Source organism: Gordionus sp. m RMFG-2023, chromosome 1, assembly GCF_954871325.1.
Source record: "Gordionus sp. m RMFG-2023 chromosome 1, tfGorSpeb1-WG-v2, whole genome shotgun sequence".
In the NCBI taxonomy this organism is placed as follows: Eukaryota; Metazoa; Nematomorpha; class Gordioida; order Chordodea; family Parachordodidae; genus Gordionus; species Gordionus sp. m RMFG-2023.
In genome coordinates this window covers 17,092,845-17,120,531 of record NC_088775.1, presented here as the reverse complement: position 1 = coordinate 17,120,531, position 27,687 = coordinate 17,092,845, and the positions used below count along the sequence as shown (strand labels likewise).

The window sequence follows — 27,687 nt, the reverse complement described above, 5'->3', positions numbered from 1 at the left end:
TTTCATATGAAATAAAATAAATTTGCATTCAAGTATTTTTATTTATTATATAAAAAAGCGTTAAAAAGTACATCATGTATCTTAAAAAGTATTTAAGAACAGATAAATACCTAGAAAATAAAATCTCGATACAGATACTTTAAGGAAAAATCTACCTAAATACAGTTATCACATTGATACTTGTACCTTGATAGATACTTTAACAACTTTGAACAATACTAATCAAAATACTTAAAGCTTGTTCTACTTTTTATTATGATTGACGTAAAAAGAACTCACAAGATTTTCGAAACTCGTTAGATGTACCTATTTTCATCAATTCATTTTAAAGCGCTTAATTTTAAAATATGATATCTGAGGAAAATTTAAAAAATGAATTTGAAACCTTTAATATTAAATTGAAGTCGGAGAACATTATTAATAGAAGTATAATTAAAGTGCTTATATAAACTTAAAATTCTATGATAGTTTTATTATTGTGTCATCTGTACGCATATAATGAAGAAAATTTTGTTAGCGAATGGATGGCCTATTCATTGAACAATGATATAAACGAATATATAGATGATAAATTGTTGGATAAATTTGAATCTGATGTATAAAATATTAATTTTTTTGATTTGCAATTTTAATTTAGATTTTATTGATGAAAAAAATTGCCAAGACTGAAAAATTGACACCAAATAAATCATATTTATCTTACCATAGGTAATTTATTAATATACATTTTTTAAAATATTAGCTTAATTGTAGTCTATGTGAAAGTCCAGTAAATGAAATATTGAAATTATATAGTGGTTCAAATTACAAAAATACCTCTCAAGTAAATACATAATATATTTTTTATTAAATTGACAGTAATCCAATATTACTTAATGAATATTATTAATAATTTAATTTAAATTTCTATACATTTAAAAAAATACTATTTTAACTAGTTTTGTTTTTATAGAAATTTTTAAGGCTTAGCTAATCCCCAAATATTTTACTGATCTGATTTGATATTTGCTGCATTATTAAAAAACCTATCCTATAACCAATCCAATATATTGATTATTTTTTATACCATTTACTTGAACCAATGTCATAAATAATATCATTTATTTAAAAAAACTAAACCTTATAAATGATTAAATGTATTTCATTTTTTTTCTCGAAAATTAATCATGCAATGTTTATAATTAAATTTAGTATTCAAAGCTCAATTTGATTGATTTATTTATTAACAAGATTTTAGTCAGAATATTATTACCTAGCTTCAAGCTAATGTATGTCGATATTTTTCTACCATATATGAATAAATCAATAATATTGGGTAATTTACTTTTGGTCAAACAGCTTGAGTTACCCATTATTGAAACTTGGCTATCAAGCTGTTAGTTATATATTTTGATTGGTTTTGGTTATTTTATGATTGTATACATATAATAAATAAATATATTATATATAATTTCATAATAATAAATTTATAAATATTTATATTATTTTTGCAATGTTAAAATTTTTTTATAACTTGTCATTTATTATTTATTTAAATTTGATTTTATGCAAAACATATTTGTCAGACCTGCAGGGGTACCATATGCATGGGCTATGTTTTTTTTAACCTAGCTTAGGTTTTATATTTTAAGGCCTGGCTAGGAATTTTTTAAAATATTATTTTTAATTTTATAGCTAATGATAGTGATTTAAAATATTAAGCTTATCCAGGTTTTTTGAAAAAAAATTTAGGCCTGGCCTGGCCCTGGTATCTAAAAAAAATTGTTTAGACCCAACCTGGCTATTTAAAAAAATAAATAACCCGGCCAGTGATCTGGGCTGGGTCTCCAGGTTTCTGATATTTGTAACATAAAATATAATTTTTTTTGCCCAGTTTAATAATTTATAATAGAGTTTTGCAGGGCCAAGCTAGCAATAAAATACGTAAAACGAATTCTTCGTTATTTGATCCAATTAATATTTTCAGAATATGAATAGCAAAATTATTTCGAATGAATATGAATGAATAAGGGAAAAATATTATTCGTTGAATTATTTGAAGTTTTGTATTACTCAAATTTTATTTTAAAATATTCTACATTATTTCCAAATATTCAAAACTATTTGTAAATATTAAAAAAATTCATAAATACTTTAAATTAAACATGTTCCTTATGGAATGTTTTATTTTATATATTTATTTCCACATTTTAAATCACTTTTTAAATTTTAATAATCTCAGAATTTAAAAAAAGAATAAAGTTGTTTATTAAATTTTACCTAAAATTCCATATGTGTTTAGTAGTGATGTTAAAAGTTACTTTTGAAACATAACTAGTTACAGTTACTAGTTACATTGGCAAAAACATAACTAGTTACAGTTACTAGTTACATTTTTACAAAAGTAACTAGTTATTAGTTACATTTTTACAAAAGTAACTAGTTATTAGTTACAGTTATTTTCAAAAGTAATTAGTTACTTACTTTATCATTCATATGCGCATTATTTATTTATTGAAATCATTTATTTAATATAAAAAAAATTAGGATAAACAAAGTATAATCAGATATTTAAAATAATATACAATTTATTTATATAAAAAAATATCGCAAAATTGAATATTTACATCGAATATAAAAATATATATTTGCATTGAAAAAAAAACATTTATTTTTCATAAAAATTAGAATTTAATAAATGTTTATTTGCTTTTAACAACAAATTAATTTCAAAGTTATTATCTAGGAGTCGCGCTCGTTTATCTCCAAAAATGAGCTTACCTAGACTGAACAAGCGCTCTACGGGAGCACTTGATGTTAGAACAACATTATATTTAATAAAGAGTAATTTTAACTTTGGAAAATCGTTATATAAAGAAAAAGTGTTGTTATTAGATTTGATAAAGTTTTCTATAAGTTCATTATCCAGAATATTTTGGCGCTTTAGGTCAAAAAATTCAACTACATCAAGTGATGTTGGTTTTGAGCATGATTCATTCGTCTGGGATTCACTTTGAGGTATTAAGGTAAATTTGAACGGGAAATTATAACAATCAGACATTTTCACAAAATTTTAAATTAATAAATTTAATTTAAAAAATAAATTTAATTTAAAATTAATTTATCACAATATATTAAAAATAAAATTAATTATTTGAATATATCTTTAAAATTAACTAGTTACTTTTGGCAGTTATATTTCAAAATAACTAGTTACACTTATTAGTTTCAATTTTAAAAATATAACTAGTTACAGTTATTTTTTAGCCAAAATGTAACTAGTTACCTTAACATCACTAGTGTTTAGTAAAAAAATCTTTACAAGTAAATCTTTAAATAATTTTCATGCAAGTCTTTCAAGATGAAATCACAATTTTTTTATAAAAATTTAATTTTTGAATCAAATTGAATATTCGACAAATCGAATCTAATAATGTTTTTATTATTTGTACAAATACAAGAATTATTCGATTTGACAAGTCGAATATGAATAGTTATTCTATTTGTATTTTTGTAGGTATGAGCACTTATATCCTAAATATAATATAACAGCCATGGCCCTAAAAATATTAATGTTATTTTTCCTTCCTATTTTCCATTTTTTTCTAATTTTAATATCATAAATTATAAAATGAATAATAAAAAATTTCTAAAAAAAATTAGGTGTAAATGAAAAAATATTTATTATTTGCTATTCATTTAACATATACTATTTTGTAATAATTAGAGGTGTACCAATACCACTTTTTGGAGGCCGATCCGATATTCCCGATATTAAATTGATATCGGCCAATTACCGATCCGATATCAGATCTAATTTTGTATTCTTTAAAGATACCAATGGTTTTAATTTTTAATATACTTTTTATTACTGTAACATCTATAATTTAACTATACCATAACTTATGTCATTTAAATATATTATAATGATCAGTTATTATATTCAATTCAATTGCAATTCTAAAAGTATATATAATATTTTTATTGTTAAATCACTTTTATATAATAAGTAATAAACAAATATATTATTAAATTTGAAATAAATATTTAAAATAATATTTAAAATTAAAATATCGATGATTTCTTTTTAGAAATACCAAAATTTCCAATATCAGAGGTCAGCTTGCAGCGATGGTGACTGTCAATATCACCAGCTTCACTAAAAACATATTCTGAACAGATTATCGCACACTTTTATAAACAGAATGTGCAAAAAAACAATATGGCAGAATGTTTATTAATTAATTATTATTATTAAAAAATATACAAAAAATGGATTTCTATTTTATTTATAAAAATAAATGATTTTAGATATAACTTTTTTTAAAAATTTAAAACATTTTATTTTTGTTAAAGACACTATTATATATCGGATCGGAAATTTTATAATAGGCCGATCGCCGATATTTTAATATGGGTGAAATATCGGCCCAATCCGATCCGATAAAAGATATCGATACATCTCTAGTAATAATGGAACAAAATAGATAAATCATCATTAAATTATCTTTATTGCATAACATTAAAAGGATAAAATAAATATTTTAAGCTAGTTTTTTTCCTTATTGATTAAGTTAAGAATTTACGATAAGATATTTATTTCCTTATTGGTTCAAATTAATAAAAAAATTAAAAAAGTAAAAGTCAAATATAAAAAGTTTGTATCATTTTTATAAACAATATATATATTTTTATCTACCTAATAAAAATGATTGATATTTAATTTAAAATATATGTATATCATTATTTTTAACTAATTACAACATGTCCACCCCTAACGGGTCAAGGATATATATTGTTAAAATAAAAAAAAATATATTGATACTATCTAAAATCATTCATTCCATTAATATTATCTTTCATTTCTTCATGTCTTGGATAATTCATTTGACACACTCTTCGACTATTATATTGCGCTATGCTTGTATTTCGGGATTCATAATTTTTTTATTCCGGTCATAATTATAATTCATTGATCTCAACTTTTCCTTTGGAATCTGACCAATTGACTGTTGTGGATTTAACGCATACGAAGGTGCATCATCAGATGTTGAAGAGAATAACATCTAAAACATATTTAATATGTATCAGCCTAGTAGTAAAGTTGAGGTGCAGTCTTTTTGGGCATGGTAAATTATTATCATCTTTTTGTGGAGAATTTTGCAAAAGTGGCATCTCCATTATACGATTATTAAAGAAAGGAGTTCATTTTGAGTGGAAAATTGAACAAAATACTTTTAAAATTTTGAAAAAGAAAATTGGTGAAGAACTGATTTTAGTGTGTTTTAATAATAATTTAGAAATAATCTTATCCGTAGATGCATCTAATAAGGTGTCGGAGGCGCGTTATTACATTTAATTGATGGTTTAGAGCGACCAATTTTTTTAAAGAATTTTTCATGAAATGGAAACTAGGTATTCTATTATTGAACAGGAAGCCATCGCGGTTATTTTTGGATTAACCAAGTGTCGTGAGTATTTAATTGCGAAAAAATTTGTGATTTATACTGATCATAAACCATTGATTCATTTGTTTAAAAAAGATAAAAAAGAATTAATGATATCCCCGAGATTACAACGTTGGTTGTTACTTGTGGGAAGTGTAATGTGGAAATAAAATATCGGCGAGGGAAAGAAAATTATTTGCCAGATATTTTATCTAGATTAGGATAAGACTTTATGAATCCTGAAACAATTGACAATATAATTATAGATAGAGAGGATGTATTAGTGATTTCCCTTTAATATATATTAAAGGGAGGCCCTCAACTTGTTAGAATCTTAAATTAAATACTTTGAGAGACAAGGATTTAAGTAAGATTTAACGGGTGAAAAACATTGGAAAAGCAGACATGAATAAAAGAATACAAAAAGAATTATCAATTTGGACGATTGTATAATGATTATAATCGTGCTGTAATACCATATAAATTGCGCGATAAGATTTTATATTTATTACCAGGGATCCAAACGGAAACTAATATCGGTTCGTATCACTTTCGGATAAAAATAACGGTTAAGTTCGGTTCGTAAAAAAAAATATCGGTTAGGTTTGAACACTTTTCTATTCAAGCCTATATTCGAATTGTATAGGGAAGAATATTTTTTTATTTCATAATTGAAATAAAAAACACATACATATAAAACCTTCATTTTTATTAGTCAAAAAAGTAACGACGTTACTAACGTCGAAAAGGAACGTCATACGTTACATTTTTCTAGAAGTAACGAGTAACGGTAACGCGTTTCATTTTTTTGGGTAACGGTAACGCAAAACGTTACTCGTTACTTTAAATTTTTTCTTAAAAAAATATTAATAAATAAAACATATTTTATTGTGCTATAAAATTACTTTTATTTATTTTTAATATAAATAATAAACCGAGTTTTTAATTCATATCAACCACCATTCCTTTCATTCTTATTTAAATTTTCGCTCGTTATTTTCAATCAAATTTTAATCTAACTAATATTCAATCAAAATTCAAAGTATATATTAATATTATTATTCTATATTATAATTTATTTTAAGAATATATGCCAAACTCTATAATAGTTGATTCTTCTGATGAAGAAAATTTAACCCTATATACTATCAGCAATGATTCACCCACTCTTTAAATTAGATTGGCCCTGGATAAAATCAGAGATGAATAAACAAAGAATGCAAGATCTTATTTCCATTTTGAGAAAAGATCTTGATAGAGAAAGAGCAGACCTGATTCCCTTATCCAAAACAAATACCAAAATATTTTCTGATAAAGATAAAAAATTTTTTGATGAGGTAATGAAAATCCTTGTGAAGATGTTTTATTAAATTTTTTTCAAAATAAAGATACTTCTTTAAATATTTTTAATGAATTCCCCGAGTTAAAATTTTTATTTATTAAATATAATACCACCCTCCCATCCTCTGCTCCAATTGAACGTGTGTTTAGCACGGCGAAGGCTGTGTTGAGCACTAAGCGCTCTTGTTTGTCTGATGAAAATTTTGAAAATCAATTATTGCTAAAAATAAATAAAAAATTATTACAAAAAAATGTTATTAAAAATTTTTTATAATAAGATCTCATCATTTTATGTATTATTTTTTATAGTTTTGTCTATATTATATATTGTAAGAAAAAATAAATATATTTTTGTATATAATATTTAATTTTTTTAAGTAACGAGTAATACGTTACTTTTTTAAAAATAACGCGCGTTCCTTTTTTAAAAAGGTAACGAGTAAGGGTAACGCGTTCTTTTTTCCAATGTAACGAGTAACGGTAACGCGTTTCTTTTTTGAGGTAACGTTTACAGCACTAATTTTTATTAATTGCACAAAAATAATATTTAATTTAAAAATATAACAAATAATATCAATGATTAATTTTAATTGATCAATTATTTCGAATTTTTTTTATTAAGCCTCATAATATATTTTCAAAATTCGTCTCACTTAAATTACATCTATAAGGAGATAATATAAATTTAATTGTAGAAAAACATCTTTCCACACTAACTTGGGTAGCCGGCACTGCCAATATATCAGATTTGATGTGTCATTTATAATATATGTAAATAATTTATATATTGGATTTAATTTTTCTATAGACATTATAATTTATAAGCTTCAAATATTTTAAAATGTTGTAAAATGGCAATATACTAAAGTTTATAAAAATTATGACTGACACTTATTAATCAAAAACGTTCTGAGTCAGAGCTCCTTGCTACCATTACTCCTGTATGTCAACCATTTTCTTATCTGCCAACACATCAGGGTTTTAATGAGACATATATGATATATATTTTTTTTTATAAAAGACTAATAATCAAAATATATATTACATGTAAATACAATTTCATTATTTATAGTTAATCAAAGGATATTTTGTTTCAAATAAAATTTTTATTTTCAAAAAAAATAAGATTAAGGAAAGTAATTTTTAACATAATCATTGAACAATGTGAAACATAAAAACAAATGATTTTTTGACATAATCACAATGAAAAATATGTAGATTAATTGTAAATACAATTTTAAGATAATATTTTCTTCCAAAAAAAATAAGATAGGGAAAATAATAATGTTACATTGTTGTTGGACAGGAAATATTGAAAAATCAATTGAAGTTTTATTATTTCAAACACATAAAAAAAACTTTAACCTCTTTAAAATCACATATTTTGCATCTATCATTAACACTAATTATAATGATATGATTTATTTAAATGTATCACTTCTAGAATTTGCAATAAATAATCATATATGTTTCAACAATGATAAAAAAAATTTAAATATATCACATATATATTTATCAATTAAAATTAGATATTCTATATGTTTAATTCAAATTAAATCAATATCAACACATCAAAAATGGTCACAATAAATCACATTAATAATATATCAACACAAATTAAAAATGGATTACATTCATAATATATCTAAACATTTGCGCCGACAGCATTATCGGCGGCGGCAATCATTTTTTTAAAATGATCAGCTGGCGGCGGCGATTCGATTTAGACGCCGCCACAAAAATCGACGGCGGCAGCGTCAAATATTTTTTTAACTCAAATTTTTTTAATTAAAATTATAAATTCATTGGAAACACTTATAAAATAAAATTTATGCTTTATGTTTATAACTAATTTAATGATTTTATTAAGTTAAAATTATCATGTATAATATTTAGATTTATAGGTCATAATAATGATCTTTTAGAGTTCGGAGTGAGCCCAGATATGGAAAATACACGCTCGCTGGGTGTGCTCGTAGCTGGAACGCACAGGACCTTTCTAGTTTATATTGAAAGTTTAGGAAGATCCAATGCTATTTGTTGAAGTCCATATTTAATATTTCAATTGTAAAATTCTAAATTGTAAACGTCCATTTTATTCATAAAAATATCTAATTAAGATCATAAATAGCTTCCATATCTTCTCCACCCCAAAATGCACACAAAGAAAACTCCATTGTTCTTCACCAATGTGATCCCTCCTTTCAACTCCCATCCCCAAGGAAAAATTAATTCTCATGTCAGAAAATGACTGACATTTAGTATATTATATTAAATTTATTTCTTCTTTTTTTCAACTGCTACAACACGCCCACCTTCACAAGCCCAGCATCCCTCTCTCCCTGGTAGTATTATATCGAATCGTCCATTTGAGTTGTATCAACTTTCGGTACGCCTTGAAAACGTTCAGGGAATTTATCGAATCGTCTCCTTTTATGATGATTTAGAGTATAATATCTTCGATATATTTCAATATATAATCGCTAAAAAAAATCACCATAATGACATTTACATCGTGGTATCCATATTTATAATCTATGGAACAGTAATATTGAAAATATAATATACATGCAAAACTTAATAACTCATTCATTTAAATACATTTGGAAATATGAGTTATAGTATACATTATTCGGGGTCTGATTAATGGGAATTAGGAAATAATGATTTTACATGTAATACTGTAGAAAAATCCATTTTTAGGTATTAAGAATAATTGCGAAAATTTGCCGAACAAAGATTTTAACAAAATTACAAGGAATATGTATAGAAATAAATTTAATATTTTATAGGGAAGAAGAATATATAATACGTAGACAATAACATCGACACTAGAAAATTCTAATGTTAGAAAAATTTCTGGTACCAACGCGAATTAATTGGAGGTTCCACAATCGAATTATGGTAAATCCCGTTTGTGTTTAGCCATAAATTGTACCGAAAATTGACTATATGATTGCAAGTGTAATCATATAGTAAGTAGGAGATCGGGAGGTAGAAATAGTAATAAATTAAATAACCATGCTGAAATGAGATATGATTCTCATAAAAGCCGTGGTTTTAACAGAATTTTTTTTTTATCCTGATGATAAAAATAATGAAGATTCTAATAATTTTAGATGGGGGAAATATCCTAAGGGTATTGTTTAATATTCACATAAGAGGGATGTTAATACGTTCGAATGGGAAAAATATCCCCGTGTTAATGTTTAAAAAAAATGAATATTAAAGAACCGCTAATTCGAGTTGAATTTATGTTCAAATGTGAATTCTCATGAAACTGATGTTTCAAGTGAGATAAATATTGATCAGTCAGTTAAAATATATGATTTTAATGACTGAGCGATTAGTCGAACCTTGTCCGAGAGTTACTGTAAGAGTTGACTCGAGGGAAATCCACATGTTGTTCGACACAGGAGCTAGCATTTCAATAATGTCTAGGAAAAATTACTAAGTATTGGCCTGGGGGCATACTTGAAAAGAATCTATGTGCGTCAGGCAATTTGACGGGTCGGAAATTGTAGTTTTAAGAAAAACTAAATAGGGAGTAATTCTCCATGATACCACATTTTTCCTAGATTTATGGGTAGTGAAGAAAGAGATGGAGACCATGGGGTGGGATTGGATGGTTCAGTTAGGTCCTTTCAATAATTATTGGAATATTTTTGCCATACATAAGGGTTCGGCCCTAAATGAGACTAAAAACAAAAATATTGCTAATATTGCTCGAAAAAAAATTTATGAAATAGAAGTGACGGATTTAACCGTAAAAGATGAGAATTCAACCCTTAATTCTGAGAGGTATGTAAATTCCACGGAATTAATGGTTGAGGACAATATTAGCATTAATGGAAACCAAATGGTTGCTATTAATAGTAATGAATTACATAAAATGCGTGAGGATATATCTCTTTTAATGAAGAAATATGAAATAATTTTCGAAGACAAGTTAGGTTGTCTTAATGATTATCAAGTGGAAGTAAAATTAAAAGAGGGATTCTCGCCTATTTTTCTTGCATGTCGACGAGTTACTTCTGAATGGAAAAAGGAAATTGACGAAGAGTTGGATCAATGGGTAAAGGATGGTATTATTGTTCCGGTGGAATATAGTACAAGGGCAACCCCTTTGGTACCGGTTAAGAGATCATATGGTAAATTGATGCTCTGCTGATTTCAGAGTAACATTAAATCGGTGGGTAGCAGAGGTTGAATATCTGTTGCCTCGAATTGAGGAAATTTTGGCTCAGTTAAAGGGGGCGAAATATTTTTCAAAGGTTGATTTTTCGTCAGCCTATTTACAATTACATTTGAGGGAGGAAATTCGTAAATTATTGACGATAACGACTGCTAAAGAGTTAGTCTTTTTTTTGTAGATTACCTTGGTTGAGCGTGTCCGTCCCTATTTTTCAACGTACCATGGCGTTGGTTTTCCAAGGACTAGAGGGAGTATTTTATTATATGGATGATGTGCTGATTACAGGGGTGACGCCTGAACAGCATAACCAACGTTTGGAGGAGTTTTTAAGAGAATTGAGCATTTTGGGCGTAACGGAGGTAGAATATATAGGCCATCAAATAAATGGGATTGAGGTGAAGCCATTAAAAATTTTTTTGAAGAATATATTAAATTTAAAGCAACCCAATAGTAAGGCTGAGGTGCAGTCCTTTTTGGGTATGGTAAATTACTACCATCGTTTTATTGAGGATTTTGCGAAGGTAGCTGCACCGTTGTATGAGTTAAAAAAAGGTGTTCATTTTGAGTGGAAATTTGAACAAGAAGAGGCGTTTGAAATTTTAAAGGGAAAGATTGGGGAAGAGCTAATTTTAGTATGTATCAACAATGATTTAGAAATCATATTAGCTGTTGATGCATCTAACAAAGGTGTTGGAGGAGCCTTATTACATTTAATTGATGGTGTGGAAAGACCCATCTTGTTTTTCGGGATGTAGAAACGAGATATTCTGTGATTGAACAGGAGGCCTTGGCCGTGATTTTCGGTTTGACAAAATGCCGTGAATATTTGATTGGTAAAAAATTTGTAATTTTTACCGACCACAAACCGTTAATCCACTTATTCAGAAAGGATAAGAGGGAGTTAATGTTATCTCCCCGGTTGCAGCGTTGGGTATTATTAGTGGGCAGTTTTAACATAAAGATTAGATATCCTCGAGGCAAAGAGAATTGTTTGCCTGATATTTTGTCTAGGTTAGGTTCTGGCTGTGCAGATCCTAAAATAAGTGATAAGATAAGTATTGATAGGGAGAAGGCCTTAGTGCCTACTCTGTCATATATTTTAAAAGGAGTTCCTACCAATTGGGAGGATCTAAAAACAAATACTATGAACGACAAAGATTTAAGTCAGATAAAATCGAGTTTAACGGGAGAAAAACCTTGAAAAACAAACATGATTCATATAAAAAAAATACAAAAAGAATTGTCTATTGTTGATGATTGTATTATGAGGGGAAACAGGGCCGTAATTCCTTATAAATTACGGAGTAAAATTATGAATTTATTGCATGCCGGACATCAAGGTCGGGACAAGATGATATCTTGGGCTCGTGAATATGTATGGTGGCCTGGTATGGGCAATGATATTGAACGGATTATCAGGAAATGCGTTCCTTGTAATACCTGTGCCCTTATGCCCGGTAAAGAAGTAGGACAAGTTTGGCCTAGATCAAAGAAACCTTGGGAACGTATCCACATTGATTTCATTGACCTTGCCAAAAAATCATATTTTATAGTGGTAGATTCATTTTCCAAGTGGATAGAATATGCAGAAGTGCATGGTTTTATACCACTTAAGTAGTTATCAAAAAATTAAGGGAATTATATGCCCGATTCGGTTTTCCCGACACGATAGTGTCTGATAGGGGTCCCACCTTCGTAAGTGAGGAGTCAAACAGTTTTGTGCTGAGTCACAGACCCAGCATACGCCGCCGTATCATCCCAGCTAATGGACAAGCTGAGAAAATGGTAGCAATTGTTAAAAATTGGATTAGAAAAATTATATTACCTTAATTCTCGCAATCGAGAGGGGGTTACGCCTGTAGAGTTATTTTTATGTAGGCGAACATGGGGTCCTTTAGATTTATTGAAACCAAAAGGGAAAAATATTACCTCAGTGGGAGTAAAATCAGGGGTAAAATTTTTAGTGGGCCAGAAAGTTTGGGCCAGATTGTTTAATAATCGGGGAAGGAAGTGGGAAAGGGGTCGGGTAGTAGTAAACCGGGGTTCAAAATTAAGTTGAAATTTTGTTAATAACCGGGGTTACTGAGATCCGTCATCACGATCACATGAAATTTGGAGAAAATAAGAAGGGGTAAATATTATGAGAACATATACTCGATTTTTTTTTCGAATGAATCATAAAGGTACTAATTAAACGGTTTATATCGTGTCAGGGTTTAATATATTGGGTCATTTTTTATGTTGTTCAATTTATACAAGTTTATATGGTCAATTTTGGTCCAATTTTATGGTTCAATTCAGACAGGTTAATTAAAAAGTTTTTCACCATTTTAATGATATTGGAAAAGAATAAGGATTGGGGTATTCGCTTGATTGATTTAATATTTGTATAGATAATTTTTGTTTGGCAAGAAAAGTTTTTCTTTTTGGTTGTCAAAGAATTTTCTTTGTCTAACTAGAGGCCAGGGTAGATGGTCATTTGAAAAGAAAAATTTAAAAATTACCGTTATGTATATGAGTAAATTAGGGAAGAAAAGAATAGGGGTTGGGGGATTCGCTTGATTGAGATAATGTTTGTATAGATACTTTTGTTTGGTTTTGTTTTACTTGTCGCTTACACCAATGGATATTTGTGATAATAATATGGAAATATTTGAGGCACATGTGGGAAATAAGAAGGGATTATGAATAAAATATGTTATGTACCTCATCCAGTTTGTAATATCCCACGAGGCGGAGCGAGAGTAAAAATGTTATGAAATTGTTATTTTTTTTGTAGTAATTATTTTTTTATTACACAAATATATATGCCTTTTTTTTTGTAAGTATTCATTAAAGTTTTTTTTTTAAAAAAATATTTTTTTAAAAATTCCCTTAAATTTTTTTTTTGTTGTGTATAAAAGTATATTAATTTTTTATATACTTATAACCAAAATTTGGAGAATAAATATCACAAAAATAGTGGAAGATTACCATAATCCAAACTAACAGCCAACTGTTGGATTTCGGGACATGCTATCTCCAAGTGACACTGATTCCTAAAAATACCGGAAAAGTCATCCAAGCTCCCATTTCTCAAGAGAATACCACAAACTCTGCTGGACCCCGGAAACGACGTTGCTACAATTGCCATAGTGACCGTCACACCCGAAGTCAGTGCGACGCTCTTGTCAGGGGCTCTCGAGACCCCCTAGTCCAGATAGAGGCCAACATTCTAAGTGTGTCTGGCAAGCGAAGGTTGGATAATTCCACATCCTCTCAAATACCGCTATCGACCTATCAGCCGATTCCTTCTGCCAATGGGAAGAAGTTGACGATGGTGACAACCAGCGCGCGATCGAGTCTGTCGTCCACACCGCCAGCGGAGGATCTTCTGAGAAGAGCCATGAACGCCATCGATGGGACCGCTCCCAGTACGTCAGGGTCCCAAATGCTCAACCAAAATAACCAAGCCATGGATTTGTGGGAGAATCAATTGTTAGTACCATGATGTCTCCCGCAAAATCCCGCAAGATTTACAGCTTATTCCATAAAAAAAATTTATTAGTATGTAATTATTTTCCATTTTTTATATACGCATGCCACTGGCCCATAAAGGGATGGTATGTTGTAGTTCGCAATGTTTTTTTAATATTTTTAGTAGAAATGGCAATCATTTTTAATAGTAGTTTTGATTTTTTTTATCGTTTTTTTAATGATTTTTCATCATTAATTTTTTTATGCTCAAATTTTTAAAACCATAATTTATTTTTTTTGTGTGTTTAAAATTGATATAAAAATTTATTCGTCATTTTTATTAAAGATTATATTTTTGACAATTTATTTGAATAAAAAGTTTACAATATAAAAGTTCAAAAATCGAAAGAACCCGAAAACGTCAATAATACTAAATCTTACTCAACGCTAAAAAATGTGATAATTTCAAATAATTTTGAACTTTTATATTGTACACTTTTTATTCAAATAAATTGTCAAAAATATAATCTTTAATAAAAATGACGAATAAATTTTTATATCAATTTTAAACACACAAAAAAAAATCAATTATAGTTTTAAAAATTTGAGCATAAAAAAATTAATGATGAAAATTCACTAAAAAAATGATAATAAAAAAAAATCAAAGTTACTATTAAAAATGATTGACATTTCTACTAAAAATAAAAAAAAAACATTGCAAACTACTAGTGTTGTTAAACGGCTAAGTCGAGTCGACTTAGCCTAAAATCTAGTCAAGTTTTGAGTCGCAAAACTCATTTCAATTTGAGCGGCTCAATGAGCCGCATGAGTCGGCTTTAAGTAAACAACTTTAATGAGTATAATATATAGAGGGACTCTGAAGCCGACTCATCGAGTCGACTTATGAGGCTCATTGAGCCGCTCAATTTGAAATGAGTTTTGCGACTCCAACTTGAGTTCAAAGTCGTAAAAACTCGACTATTTAAATGAAATGAGTTTTGCGACTCCGACTTGAGTTCAGAGTCGTAAAAACTCGACTGTTTAACAACACTACAAACTACAACATGCCACCACTTTATGGGCCAGTGGCATGCGTATATAAAAAAATGGAAAATAATAACATACTAATAAAAAAAAATTTTTTATGGAATAAGCTGTAAATCTTGCGGAATTTTGCGGGAGACATCATGGTAGTAACAATTGATTCTCCCACAAATCCATGGCTTCGTTATTTTGGTTGAGCATTTGGTACCCTGACGTACTGGGAGCGGTCCCATCGATGGCGTTCATGGTTCTTTTCAAGAGATCCTCCGCTGGCAGGGTGGACGACAGACTCGATCGCGCGCTGGTTGTCACCATCGTCAACTCTTCCCATTGGCAGAAAGAATCGGTTGATAGGTCGATAGCGGTATTTGAGCAGACGTGGAATTATTCATCCTTCGCTTGCCAGACCCACTTAATGTTGGCCTCTATCTGGACTAGGGGGTCTCGAGAGCCCATGACGAGAGCGTCGCACTTCGGATGTGACGGTCACTATGGCAATTGTAGCAACGTCGTTTCCGGGGTCCAGCAGAGTTTGTGGTATTCTCTTGAGAAATGGGAGCTTGGATGTCCATTCCGGTATTTTTAGAAATGAGTGTCACTTGGAGATAGCATGTCCCGAAATCCAACAGTTGGCTGTTAGTTTGCATTATGGTAATCTTCCATTTTTGCTAATATTTATTCTCCAAATTTTGGTTATAAGTATATAAAAAATTAATAAACTTTTATACACAACAAAAAAAAATTTAAGGGAATTTTAAAAAAAAACAAACTTTAATGAATACTTACAAAAAAAGACATATATATAGGGTATAAATTTGTGTAATAAAAAAATAATTACTACCAAAAAAAATAACAATTTCAAAACATTTTTATCCTCGCTCCGCCTCATCGGATATTACAAACTGGATGAGGTGCATAACATATTTTATTCATAATCCCTTCTTATTTCCCACATGTGCCTCAAATATTTCCATGTTATTATCACAAATATCCATTGGTGTAAGCGACAAGTAAAACAAAACCAAACAAAAGTATCTATACAAACATTAGCTCAATCAGGCCAATCCCCCAATCCTTATTCTTTTCTTCCCTAATTTACTCATATACATAACGGTAATTTTCAAATTTTTCTTTTCAAATGACCATCTACCCTGGCCTCTAGTTAGACAAAGAAAATTCTTTGACAACCAAAAAGAAAAACTTTTCTTGCCAACAAAAATTATCTATAAATCAATCAAGCGAATCCCCCAATCCTTATTCTTTTCCAATATCATTAAAATGGTGAAAAACTTTTTAATTAACCTCTCTGAATTGAAACATAAAATTGGACCGAAATTGACCACAAAAACTTGTATAAATTGAACAACATAAAAAAAATGACCCAATATATTGAACCCTGACACGATATAAACCGTTTAATTAGTACCTTTAAGATTCATTCTAAAAAAATCAAGTATTTTAACAAAATTACAAGGAATTTATATAGAAATAAATTTAATATTTTTAGGGAGGAAAAATATATAATACGTAGACAATAAAATACTTTTCATCTAAGAACTACTCAGTATCCTAGGAAAATATACCATTTCTATCTAACCCTGCCATCACAATTAGTATAAATTCACAGAAATGTAGAATGCACATTAACAAAAATTGAGAATATAATGGGATATATGGTATACATGTAGAGAATTTTTAATATAACATTCACAATATAAAATAATCTGAGTTTTTTTAAAAAAAAAAAATTATGTTCATAATATACATAGTAAAATGTGATGTGCTATAAAATTATCACAAAGATAAAAAAAATGTAATACACAAAATAAATTTACAAAAATTTTTTTTTAAAAAAAAAACTTTCTTAAGTATTTAAACTAAACAATATTTCCATCTTTAGGCATACCCATCAACACATGGCTGACCTTCTTAAAAATATTTTTTTTTAAGTATAATACATGCAAATAAAAATTTTTATAAAATTTATAATTAAAAAAAATATATATATTAAATATATAGATTTTATAATTTAAAAAAAAAATTAAGTACCATAATTTCTACCAATATATAATATAAATCCATACAAAATTTATATATATACCAAAAATATCAAACTTATACCCATATATCATATAAATCCATGCCAAATTTATATATATATCAAAAATATCAGACTTATACCAATATATCATATATATTTATTCATTACAATTAAATACTTAAATTGTACATGCATCACTTTTAGTATTATGATAACATTTATTTTACATTCAAATTATATCACAATCACATATATACTTATCATTCACCAAATACTTTATCCATTTAATTCCAATTAAACCACAAATATATCACATATTATATATCCCACTCGCCTTTAAACTTTATTTCAAATGTAGTTCAATTTATGAAACTAACTTACCCACCAAAGTAATAATATATAAACCTTTATTTCAAATGCAGTTCAATTTATGAAACTACCTTACCCACCACATTAACAATATATAAACCTTTATTTCAAATGTAGTTCAATTTATGAAACTACCTCACCCACCACATTAATAATATATAAACCTTTATTTCAAATGTAGTTCAAATTATGAAACTACCTTACCCACCAAATTAATAATATATATCAACCTTTATTTCAAATTTAGTTCAATTTATGAAACTACCTTACCCACCAAATTAATAATATATAAACATTAATAGAATTGAATTATTCATCATAATATTTCTTATTCCTTAACCTAGCCTAAAAATGTACAAACATAGCTATCATTTTTATAAATTAATTTATATCTTTAACATGAAATATTTACTGGTCTTACCTTTCTTATCCTTTACATTGCATTGTGTTCTCATTAATCCCTAAGTAAATCCTTAGGTCATCGGCAACATTGTTGAAGTCCATATTTAATATTTCAATTGTAAACGTCCATTTTATTCATAAAAATATCTAATTAAGATCATAAACAGCTTCCATATCTTCTCCACCCCAAAAGGCACACAAAGAAAACTCCATTGTTCTTCACCAAAACCCCATGTGATCCCTCCTTTCAACTCCCATCCCCAAGAAAAAATTAATTCTATGTCAGAAAATGACTGACATTTAGTATATTATATTAAATTTATTTCTTCTTTTTTTCAACGGCTACAACACTATTATCTTTCAAAAATCTAAGAAATCTTTTATCTTTAAATTATAAGGCGAAAATAATGAATAACACTCTTTTTCTAAACTTGTTAAATAGTCTTCTTGTTTCAGATTATTGTTGTGAATAGATGAATGTTTCGTAGCCAATGTAAGATAATCGAATTTTTAAGCAACTTCCGTCTTTTCACATTCGGTTAATTAGTTCGTGTAAGGCCATAGCGAGGTATCGTGTTGACATAAAAATTGCACCGGAGGAATATTGTTTCTTTAAATATTCATTTACTATGTTTATAGATTGAAGACGAGGATCCAAAAGTGCTCCTAACACTTAAGTAAAACAAAGAGAAATAACATAAAAAAAATAATTTATGTATTTTAAATTACTACCTGAAGATCGGTTATTGGAAATCTATGATCAAATTTAGTAAGCATATTTTGTTTAAGGGATACATAGGAGGATTATCATATTCTTTTACAATTAAATGATATTTAATTTCACTACGAAATAATAAGTATAAATTTATAGTAACTCCTTTTTGGACTTATAAAAATTCAACAGTTTTTTTGAAGGTTCTAAGAAAATTTAAAAGTTCATGCACCAAGTCCCAATCGGAGTTAAACAATTTGAGACGTTTCTCCATTCTATTTAATAGAATATTTATAGGATTTTTATTATTGCCAGTCACACTTTCCAGCATTATTAAAACTATGCCAACATGTTGGCATATTTAATTTTAAGGTTTTTTCTCCTATGATTTTTGATATTCATTATCATCATCAAACCCCAAAAGATCTTCATAAAAAAATCATTATCATCCAAATCTAAAATATCCGATGTAAATGATATCGATTCAAAACATTTTATATTTTCAAAATCCGTTGTGTTGAATCTTAAGGCAAATATGATTTATCCCACTTTTTTAATGAGATTTCTATTTTATTAACTTTTTTTTATTTCATCGACTGTTACTAGATTATGTAATCCATGCTCCAAACATAAATGATGGTCATATTCTCCTAGACGAACACTTTTCTTTACATTAAGTCCTGCATCCGTAACCATTTGAATTTTCTTGGACCCTAAATCAAATTCATTTTCAACTTTTTCTATCTCGGAAAGAATAGTTTCAGCGGTATGTTTTTGAGTGACATGATGTGTCGCCAATGTATAAAATACAATATTAAAATTATTATCCATATCGTGAAATGTAAGGTAATATAATTTCGCCGTCTATATTTGTCGGTCCAATTAATTTGTTGACATATGTATGCTTTAATTGATAAATACACATCATCTAATCCACTCCGCATAGTGTTGTTCTATCTGGTAAATCTTTTGTATTGAAATAATGACATATTTCTACATATTAAAAAGTTAATAATAAAGGTTCCATGTCAATTCAGCGAAACTTTTATCGCGAATCCACATTATCGAATACTTTTCCGCGAAAACAATATAGCGAAACAAATATCGCTAATTTTTTATAGCGAAACCTTTAATGCGAATATATTAGAGCGAAATTTTTATCGCCAAAATTTTATAGCGAAGTCAATATCGCGAAGACAATATAGCGAAATATAACGCGGCCTATTATTATTTTTTTATTTTTATTAAAATAATTTATTTTATTTATATTTAATGTTAATATTTTATTTATCAACAAATAAACATATTATATGATATATATTTTTTATTTATATTATTATATTATGAAATGAAAAATAGATTTCTTTTATTTGATATTTAATAAAAAAAATGATATTCTACTATTGTAATATTATTTTTGTTACAATTTATTAGTGATTTTCACGCCCAAAATTTTAAGCAAAAAATATTAAGTTCAAAAAGATTTTTAAACATTTTTTGATAAAAATTTTAAATCTTTTTTGAGGAATTCTTTTGTGAATTTTATTATAAATAAACAATCTTTTAGATGAAATCTTTTATAGATTTTTTTATCATTTTTGTAAAATTATCTATTTTTTAAGTATATTAAAAGAGGTGGATTTTCTATATAATATTTATTAAAAATATTCTTATTTAACTTTATGTATATGATCTTTTTTAGGAAAATAATTTAATCTGACAATTTTTATATTCGTCATTGAAGATGTTCCTTGGAAAAATGACAATTATCATAATCGGTATTTTTAAACGTATTAGATTTTTTACGGTAATATGTATTTTTAACATGTTAAATTAAAATTTTAATTAAGATGCACCATATAAAAGTGACAATTATCATAATCCTTATTTTTAAATTTTTTTGACGTAAATCGGTTAAAATAAGTATTGTTAACATGTATTAATAAAACTTCAGTGAAGTGCACCCTAGATAAGTGACAATTGTCATAATCCTTATTTTTAAAGTTTTTTGAATTATTTTGATGCAAATGGGTAAAAATCAGTGTTTTTAAAATAGCGCGCTACTTTTTTCAGTAGCGGTAGCTTTAGCTAGCTACTTTTTTTAGAAAATAGCGATAGCTGTAGCTCGCTACTAATTTAGAAAATAGCATGTAGTTAGCATTATAAATCTAGTTATTAAAAATGTGTGAGATTGTTGAAGATAGCGAAATTTCTTTGGAAAATGAGAAAAATATATCCTTTCTATAATATTAACAGGGTTGGGCAAATTTTCAGAAAATTGTATTCGGATACAGAAACAGATACTTTATAAAATTTTGTATTTAAGATACTAGATACTTTAGAAAAATTTCAATAAGTTATAAGATACAAGATACTTGTATTTTTTTAAAAAAAAGTATCTAAGATACAAGATACTTTTTAAAAAAACTTTAAATAGTCAAAATCAAAATGTATAAAGCTTTATTTTCTTATCTATAATATAAATTTATAAATATTTAAAATAAATTGTAGAAAATAACAAATTTATTATAAAAGATCATGCAATATTCCATTTAATAATTATATAATTAGTAAATAATAATAAATCAGCATCATAAATCAGCATTATTTTTTAATATTATTAATTTTTTAAATGATTTATCGTTCAATCTTTGACGATTTGGTCTATTAACCATATTAGCAAAGAAATAATTCAACGGGGGTTGAGGAGGATAATATTATTTTATATTTAATAAATATTTCTTTTATATATTTATAACTATTTAACATATTTATACTCCGCCTGTCATCTTTCATATAATTTAGGACCTCTATTTCAATATCATTTATTGAATTATTAGAATTGGATGTGGTACTTTTAAGGAAAAAGTAATCATCATCTTCATCAAATGAAGATTTTGTTGAAGTATTAATTTCAATATTATTTTTAAAAACAATTAAAACTTCATGTAATAACAAATCCTGAAGGTATTTTTTTTCTTTTTCACCATCAATCCAACGATTTTTAAAATAGGCATGAGAAATAGTTGCCAAAAATACACTTTTAAAATTGTTATCAAAATCATATATATTTTTAAATCTTTAATTTAAATAATTTTCTATGGCAATAGCTAATGGTTTGCAAAATTGTAGATTGGTTTGAATTAAATTTGTAATTTTTTTAACGACATTTAAAATTGGAGCTGATTCTTTATAATAGCAGTTGATTTCACTCTGTATTTCGTCAATCGTTATAGCCAATGGGGCCATTATATTGCAATATTCTTCTAAATATTGAATTTCAAATTTAGGAAATTCTAATTTTTGACATAATTTAGGAAGTTCGCCTTTAAATTTTAATAAACTATGAAGACTATCATACAAACTATTCCATCTAGTGCAACAAGGTGTAACTAATTGTTTTCCTAAAACTGCTTTGATAGGTTCTGCAGTTTTAGGCCTATTATTTGCATTTTAGTACATTTAGCTACTGCAGGATGATGAATTTTAGAAATGTTAGGAGAATCCTTAATAGCTCTCTCGACATCTTTTATGGCAATTAGACTTATCATATGGCACAAACAACGAATGTGTTGAGGCAATGTTATTGAGGCTTCTTTAGACCCTTAAATAAACAAATAAATAATTTTATTTTGAATAAAATTTTTTACTAAATTTACAATATCATAATAAATTTAAAAGAAGTATTAAATAATACTTTCAATGATTTCGAATTCTATACATTCATCATCATTGATGTCAAAGTCATTCTCTACAGCTTCCATAGAATATCCAAACTCTTTGAAAGCTTTCTTAAAGTTAGAGCCGTTATCTGTAACAGTTGCTATAACTTTTTCGTCAATACCAAAGTCACGATGAATTTTATTATGATCATCTTGAAATACTTCAAAAAATTTGCCATTAAGTATGCTTAGTTTAAATTTATTGTTATAATTTTCGGTTGAAGAATCATCTGAAGGTGAAGATAAACATATTATTTTATTTTCTTCTTCCATAATTTTAAAATAGACAGATATAAAATGATTCAAATATGGTAGTTCTAATTGTTAGCAAATTGCTATATGACGACCAATGTCATATATCAAAAATTATCTTAAAATATCTAAATTTTGATTAAAATTTTCATTTAAATCTTAAAACAATATCATTTTAACTTTTAATACTATTTAAATTAACCAATATAAATTTTTTTAAAGTATCTGTATCTTTTTGAATACAAAGTTGGTTAAGATTCAAATACTTTTGAATAATATGTATCTTAGATACTGGATACAAGATTCTTTCCAAAATTTTAAAAAAGATTCAAGATATAAAAGTATCTTGTATCTTAGATACAAATATCCGCGATACTGCCCAACCCTGAATATTAATATATAGTATTATTATAAAATTCAAATTTGATAGGTAGTACCTTAAGGTAGTAAGCATCATTAACCATTAAGGTTAATCACCTTGTGTATAATAATTATATTTTTAAAATTTTTATTTACCATAATTTAATTCTATTTTAATATTTTTTTATAAATGAATCTAAATGTCAGATAAATTTAAATTTTGAAAATTAAAAAGGTATTCTTCTTTTTTTATAAATACAATCGCTTTATATAAATTAGATTTCCAGATCTGTATGATGATGATGTAAAAGCTGCTATCGTTCATCCTAGTTTCAAGTTAAATTGGCCGTACAATAATTTAACTGAATCTAAAGGGCAATTTGATAGGCTGATGGTAACATTAAAAAATGCCATGCCTAACCACGATACTAATACTATAGCAAGATCGAAACCTCGGCCTTCCATAGATGATTTTTTTGAAATAAATAATAATAATAATATTATTTAATCTCTAGATGCTTTTTTTAAATCTAAAATACTCATTTAAATATTTTTATGATTTTTTCATATAAAAATTGTGTTTATTAAATTTAATACTGCGTTGCGCTCAAGTGCTAGTGCTAAACGATTATTTAGTATGGCAAAACTTATACTTTCTGATCATCGCTCTAGATTTGAGGATGACAGTACCGAAATGTTATTATTATTAAAGTGCAATAATAAATAAATTATATATATATATATGTAACAAATTATAGTCATGTTTTTATACCAATATTTTATTTGTGGAAATAAAGTTACGTAAAAAATATTTAAAAAAAAATCAAAATAGCGTAAAAAGTAGCTAATAGTGCGCTACTCATTTGAAAACGATAGCGGTAGCGCGCTACTTTGAATAATAGCATTTAACAACACTGGTAAAAATATAGATTGTAAACTTGTTAAATTAAAATTTCATGAAGATGTACCACAGAAAAGTAACAATTGTAATAATCGTTATTTTTAAACCTTTATATGGGCCAAAATAAGTATTGATAACATGTTTAAATAAAATTCAGGGAAGATGTTCACAAGATAATGACAATTGTCATAATCATTTTTAAAGTTTTTTGAATTTTTTTGAAGCAAATGTGCAAAAAATAAATTGCTAACATGTTTAAATAAAACATCAGTGAAGATGTACCCTAGATAACACGATCGACATAAAGCTCTTCCCGTCGATTATAAAAATTAAGTATTTCTTTATCTTTATGACGATCAAAGTTTCTCCAACTTTGCTGAATATGTATTGCTACTTTTTTTAATATTAAATCTTGCTTCGACTCTTTTTGTAGAATATTTTCTGACAATTGCATATCATCCAAATTAATATGTTTAGAATCTTGATTCTCTTCCGTGTCTAATATCGGAAGCCTTGATAATGCGTCGGCGATTACATTTTTATTACCAGGTCTATATTCTATTATAAAATCATAAGAAGCCATCTTCCAGGCCCAACGTGTCAAACGATAATTAGAAATTTTAGGTAAATCGCGTTTCTCCCCAAATAATCGCTCTAATGGTTTATGATCAGTTCGAAGTAAAAAATTTTCTACCATAAATAAATGAATGAAATTTTTCTATACCAAAAAAAGTGCTCGAGCTTCTTTATCAATCAGAGCTTAGTGTTTCTCTGATTCTAATAAAGTACGTGACGCGAACGAAATAGGTTTTGTCCTTCCGTATACTAATTGATGTAAGAACACAGCCCTTAATCCTGAATCAGATGCGTCGCATTCCAAAATTATAGGTAACTGCGCGTTATAAGGAATTAACGTTTCCTCGGATGACAATAATTTCTTAACCTCATCGAAGGAATTTTGTTCATCTTTCGATCACCGCCAAGGTCCTTTCACGCTCGTTGATCTATGTAATAGAGCCGCTTTACAATGTAGATTGCGAATAAAACGTTCATTATAATTAACTAGTCCTAGAAAAGATCTAAGTTGTTGTATATTTTTAGGTTTTGGTGCATTTCGGATAGCCTTCACCTTTTCCGGGTTAGGATGTATACCGAATTTATCAATTATCACCCCTAAAAATGAAACCGATTTTTGTAAAAATCTCACTTTTGTCAATTTCGCCTTAAGATCTGCTGTATGTAATTTGTCTAACACTATTCGCAAATTTTTTAAGTGCTCCTCATCATTTCGACCAGAAATAATTACGTCATCTAAATAGACACCAGTCATTTGGCAATCTTTTAGTAACCCATCCATATATCTTTGAAATATAGTTGGTGCACTTGCCAATCCAAAAGGCAATCATCGGTAACGGAAATAGCCCTTATGAGTCACTATCGTTATTAATTACTGAGATTCCGATTCTACTTCCATCTGTAAATACGCATCTTTCAGATCTATCACGGTAAATTTATCACCACCTTGGATTTTCTCTTACAAATCGTCTGAGGTAGGAATAACAGGATGGTCATACAATAAACACGGATTGAGTGTAACTTTGAAATCAGCACAAATTCTAATATCGCCATTACTCTTGCGTACATTTACGGTTGGCGTTGACCACTGTACCCTGGTTATAGTCGAATCAATCTTTTCGATAATTCCTGCAGCCTCTAATCGGTCTAATTCCATTTCAATTGCTTTGCGAAGTGGAAATGGTACCACGGGCTGGAAATGATCTTGGTACAGCGGTATCCTTTAAATGTATTCGCACTGCAAAATCACGTATATGTCCCATCTTATCATCAAAAATTTCTTGATGTTTATTAATCAAATCTCGAATTCTGGAATCAAGTGTTATGCAACATTTTTCTTTTTCAATATTGTTGACCAAATTGCGTACTTGTTTAATCAAAACCTGACGAGGCATTTCTAAATTGAATGCTATAATCCATGGTAATCCGAAAAGAGGCACCCCAGTTGTATTCATTATTACCACTGATAGGGTCCTTGTCTGTGATCCAATCCTAACATTGACTTGGGTCTCGCCCTTAGCGTCTAACGGATGATCACCATACTCGCCCTTAGCGTCTAACGGATGATCACCATATGCAGTCAATGGACTGGTTGGCCTAATTTTTGGTCGCCCAATACTTGTCCATATATCAATTCCTATCAATGACGCTTATGCACCAGTGTCAAAATCAAATTCAACATCTAACCCATTTATCTCTGCAGTTAGTTTTGCTCGATTATCTCGATTTGGTTGAATCTTCCAAATATTATGAATAGAATCACTTGATGACACTCTTATATAATTTAAATTCTTTGATTTACAGCAAACTTATAAAATGACCAATTTTTTTACATTTATTACATGCCGCATTTGTAGCTGGACATCTCACTTCTCAGTTATGAATAAAACCACATTTATAACATTTAGATTTATTATAATCTTTATCATTATTATATTTGTATTTATTATTCTCTTAATCAAATGTATTTATTATAGCCTTTATTAAATGTAGTAGTCGTTTTAATTGGATGTTTATAATTATTATCATTTCTTTTGTTATTATCATTTATCTTATTAACAACAGGCATATTTTTATTTGCCATTTCTTTATCTGCTCGCTATTGTTTATAAATTAGTAGTCGGTTTTACTATAAATGGCGACGATAAATGGAGAAAATAATTCCTTAAATGGAGATTCAAAAAAAATAGCGGATTTATCTACGATTAAATTTGATAAATTCGAGTTGGACACTTCAATCTATATATACTTTTCTCAATGGGAAGCCAGTTTTCGGTTAAAAAACGTAAGCCCATCTGAATGTCAATATTAAGATATATTTTTAACATTTTTTGACAATAAGAATATTGAGTTGGTGCACCGTTTTTGTTATCCTGATTCGATCGAAACTTTATCTTTTAAGGAAATTAAGTCAATATGTTTTAAACTATTTAAACCGACGTCAACAGCTTTTGCTTCTAGATTTGATTTCGTTAGATTACGAAGAACAACTGAAACCATAACTGAATTTGCAGATAAAATTAGAACAATTGACAAGCGTTGTCATTATCTTAATGATATTGACGAGCGTTTACGTGATCAGTTTATGGTTGGCATGGAAATACCGGGATTGAAAAGAAATCTTAGAGCTCTATACCCCGACGGTCTTGATAGAGATAATAATGTACTGACTTTTCAATTTATTCTTGATCTGGCATTAGCTTCTGAGCGAGCAGATAAAGAAATGGCAAATAAAAATATGCCTATTAATAAGATAAATGATAATAACAAAAGAAATGATAATAATTATAAACATTCAATTAAAACGACGACTACATTTGATAAAGGCTATAATAAAGTCAAGTATAATAATACATTTGATAAAGAGAATAATAAATACAAATATAAATTT

The 27,687-nt window shown here is 27.8% G+C and overlaps 1 protein-coding gene across 1 annotated transcript in view; it reads left to right on the top strand.

Moving 5' to 3' along the window:
• The first annotated feature begins 346 nt into the window (after positions 1–346).
• LOC135922208 (uncharacterized) overlaps positions 347–27,687 on the top strand; it is a 60,471-nt gene continuing 33,130 nt past the window's right edge. Inside the window, exons 1-4 of the mRNA XM_065456629.1 lie at positions 347–426; positions 469–596; positions 638–708; positions 754–823. Of these exons, the coding sequence (XP_065312701.1) occupies positions 348–426; positions 469–596; positions 638–708; positions 754–823 (348 nt within the window). The 5' untranslated portion in view covers position 347. The remainder of the gene's footprint in view (positions 427–468; positions 597–637; positions 709–753; positions 824–27,687) is intronic.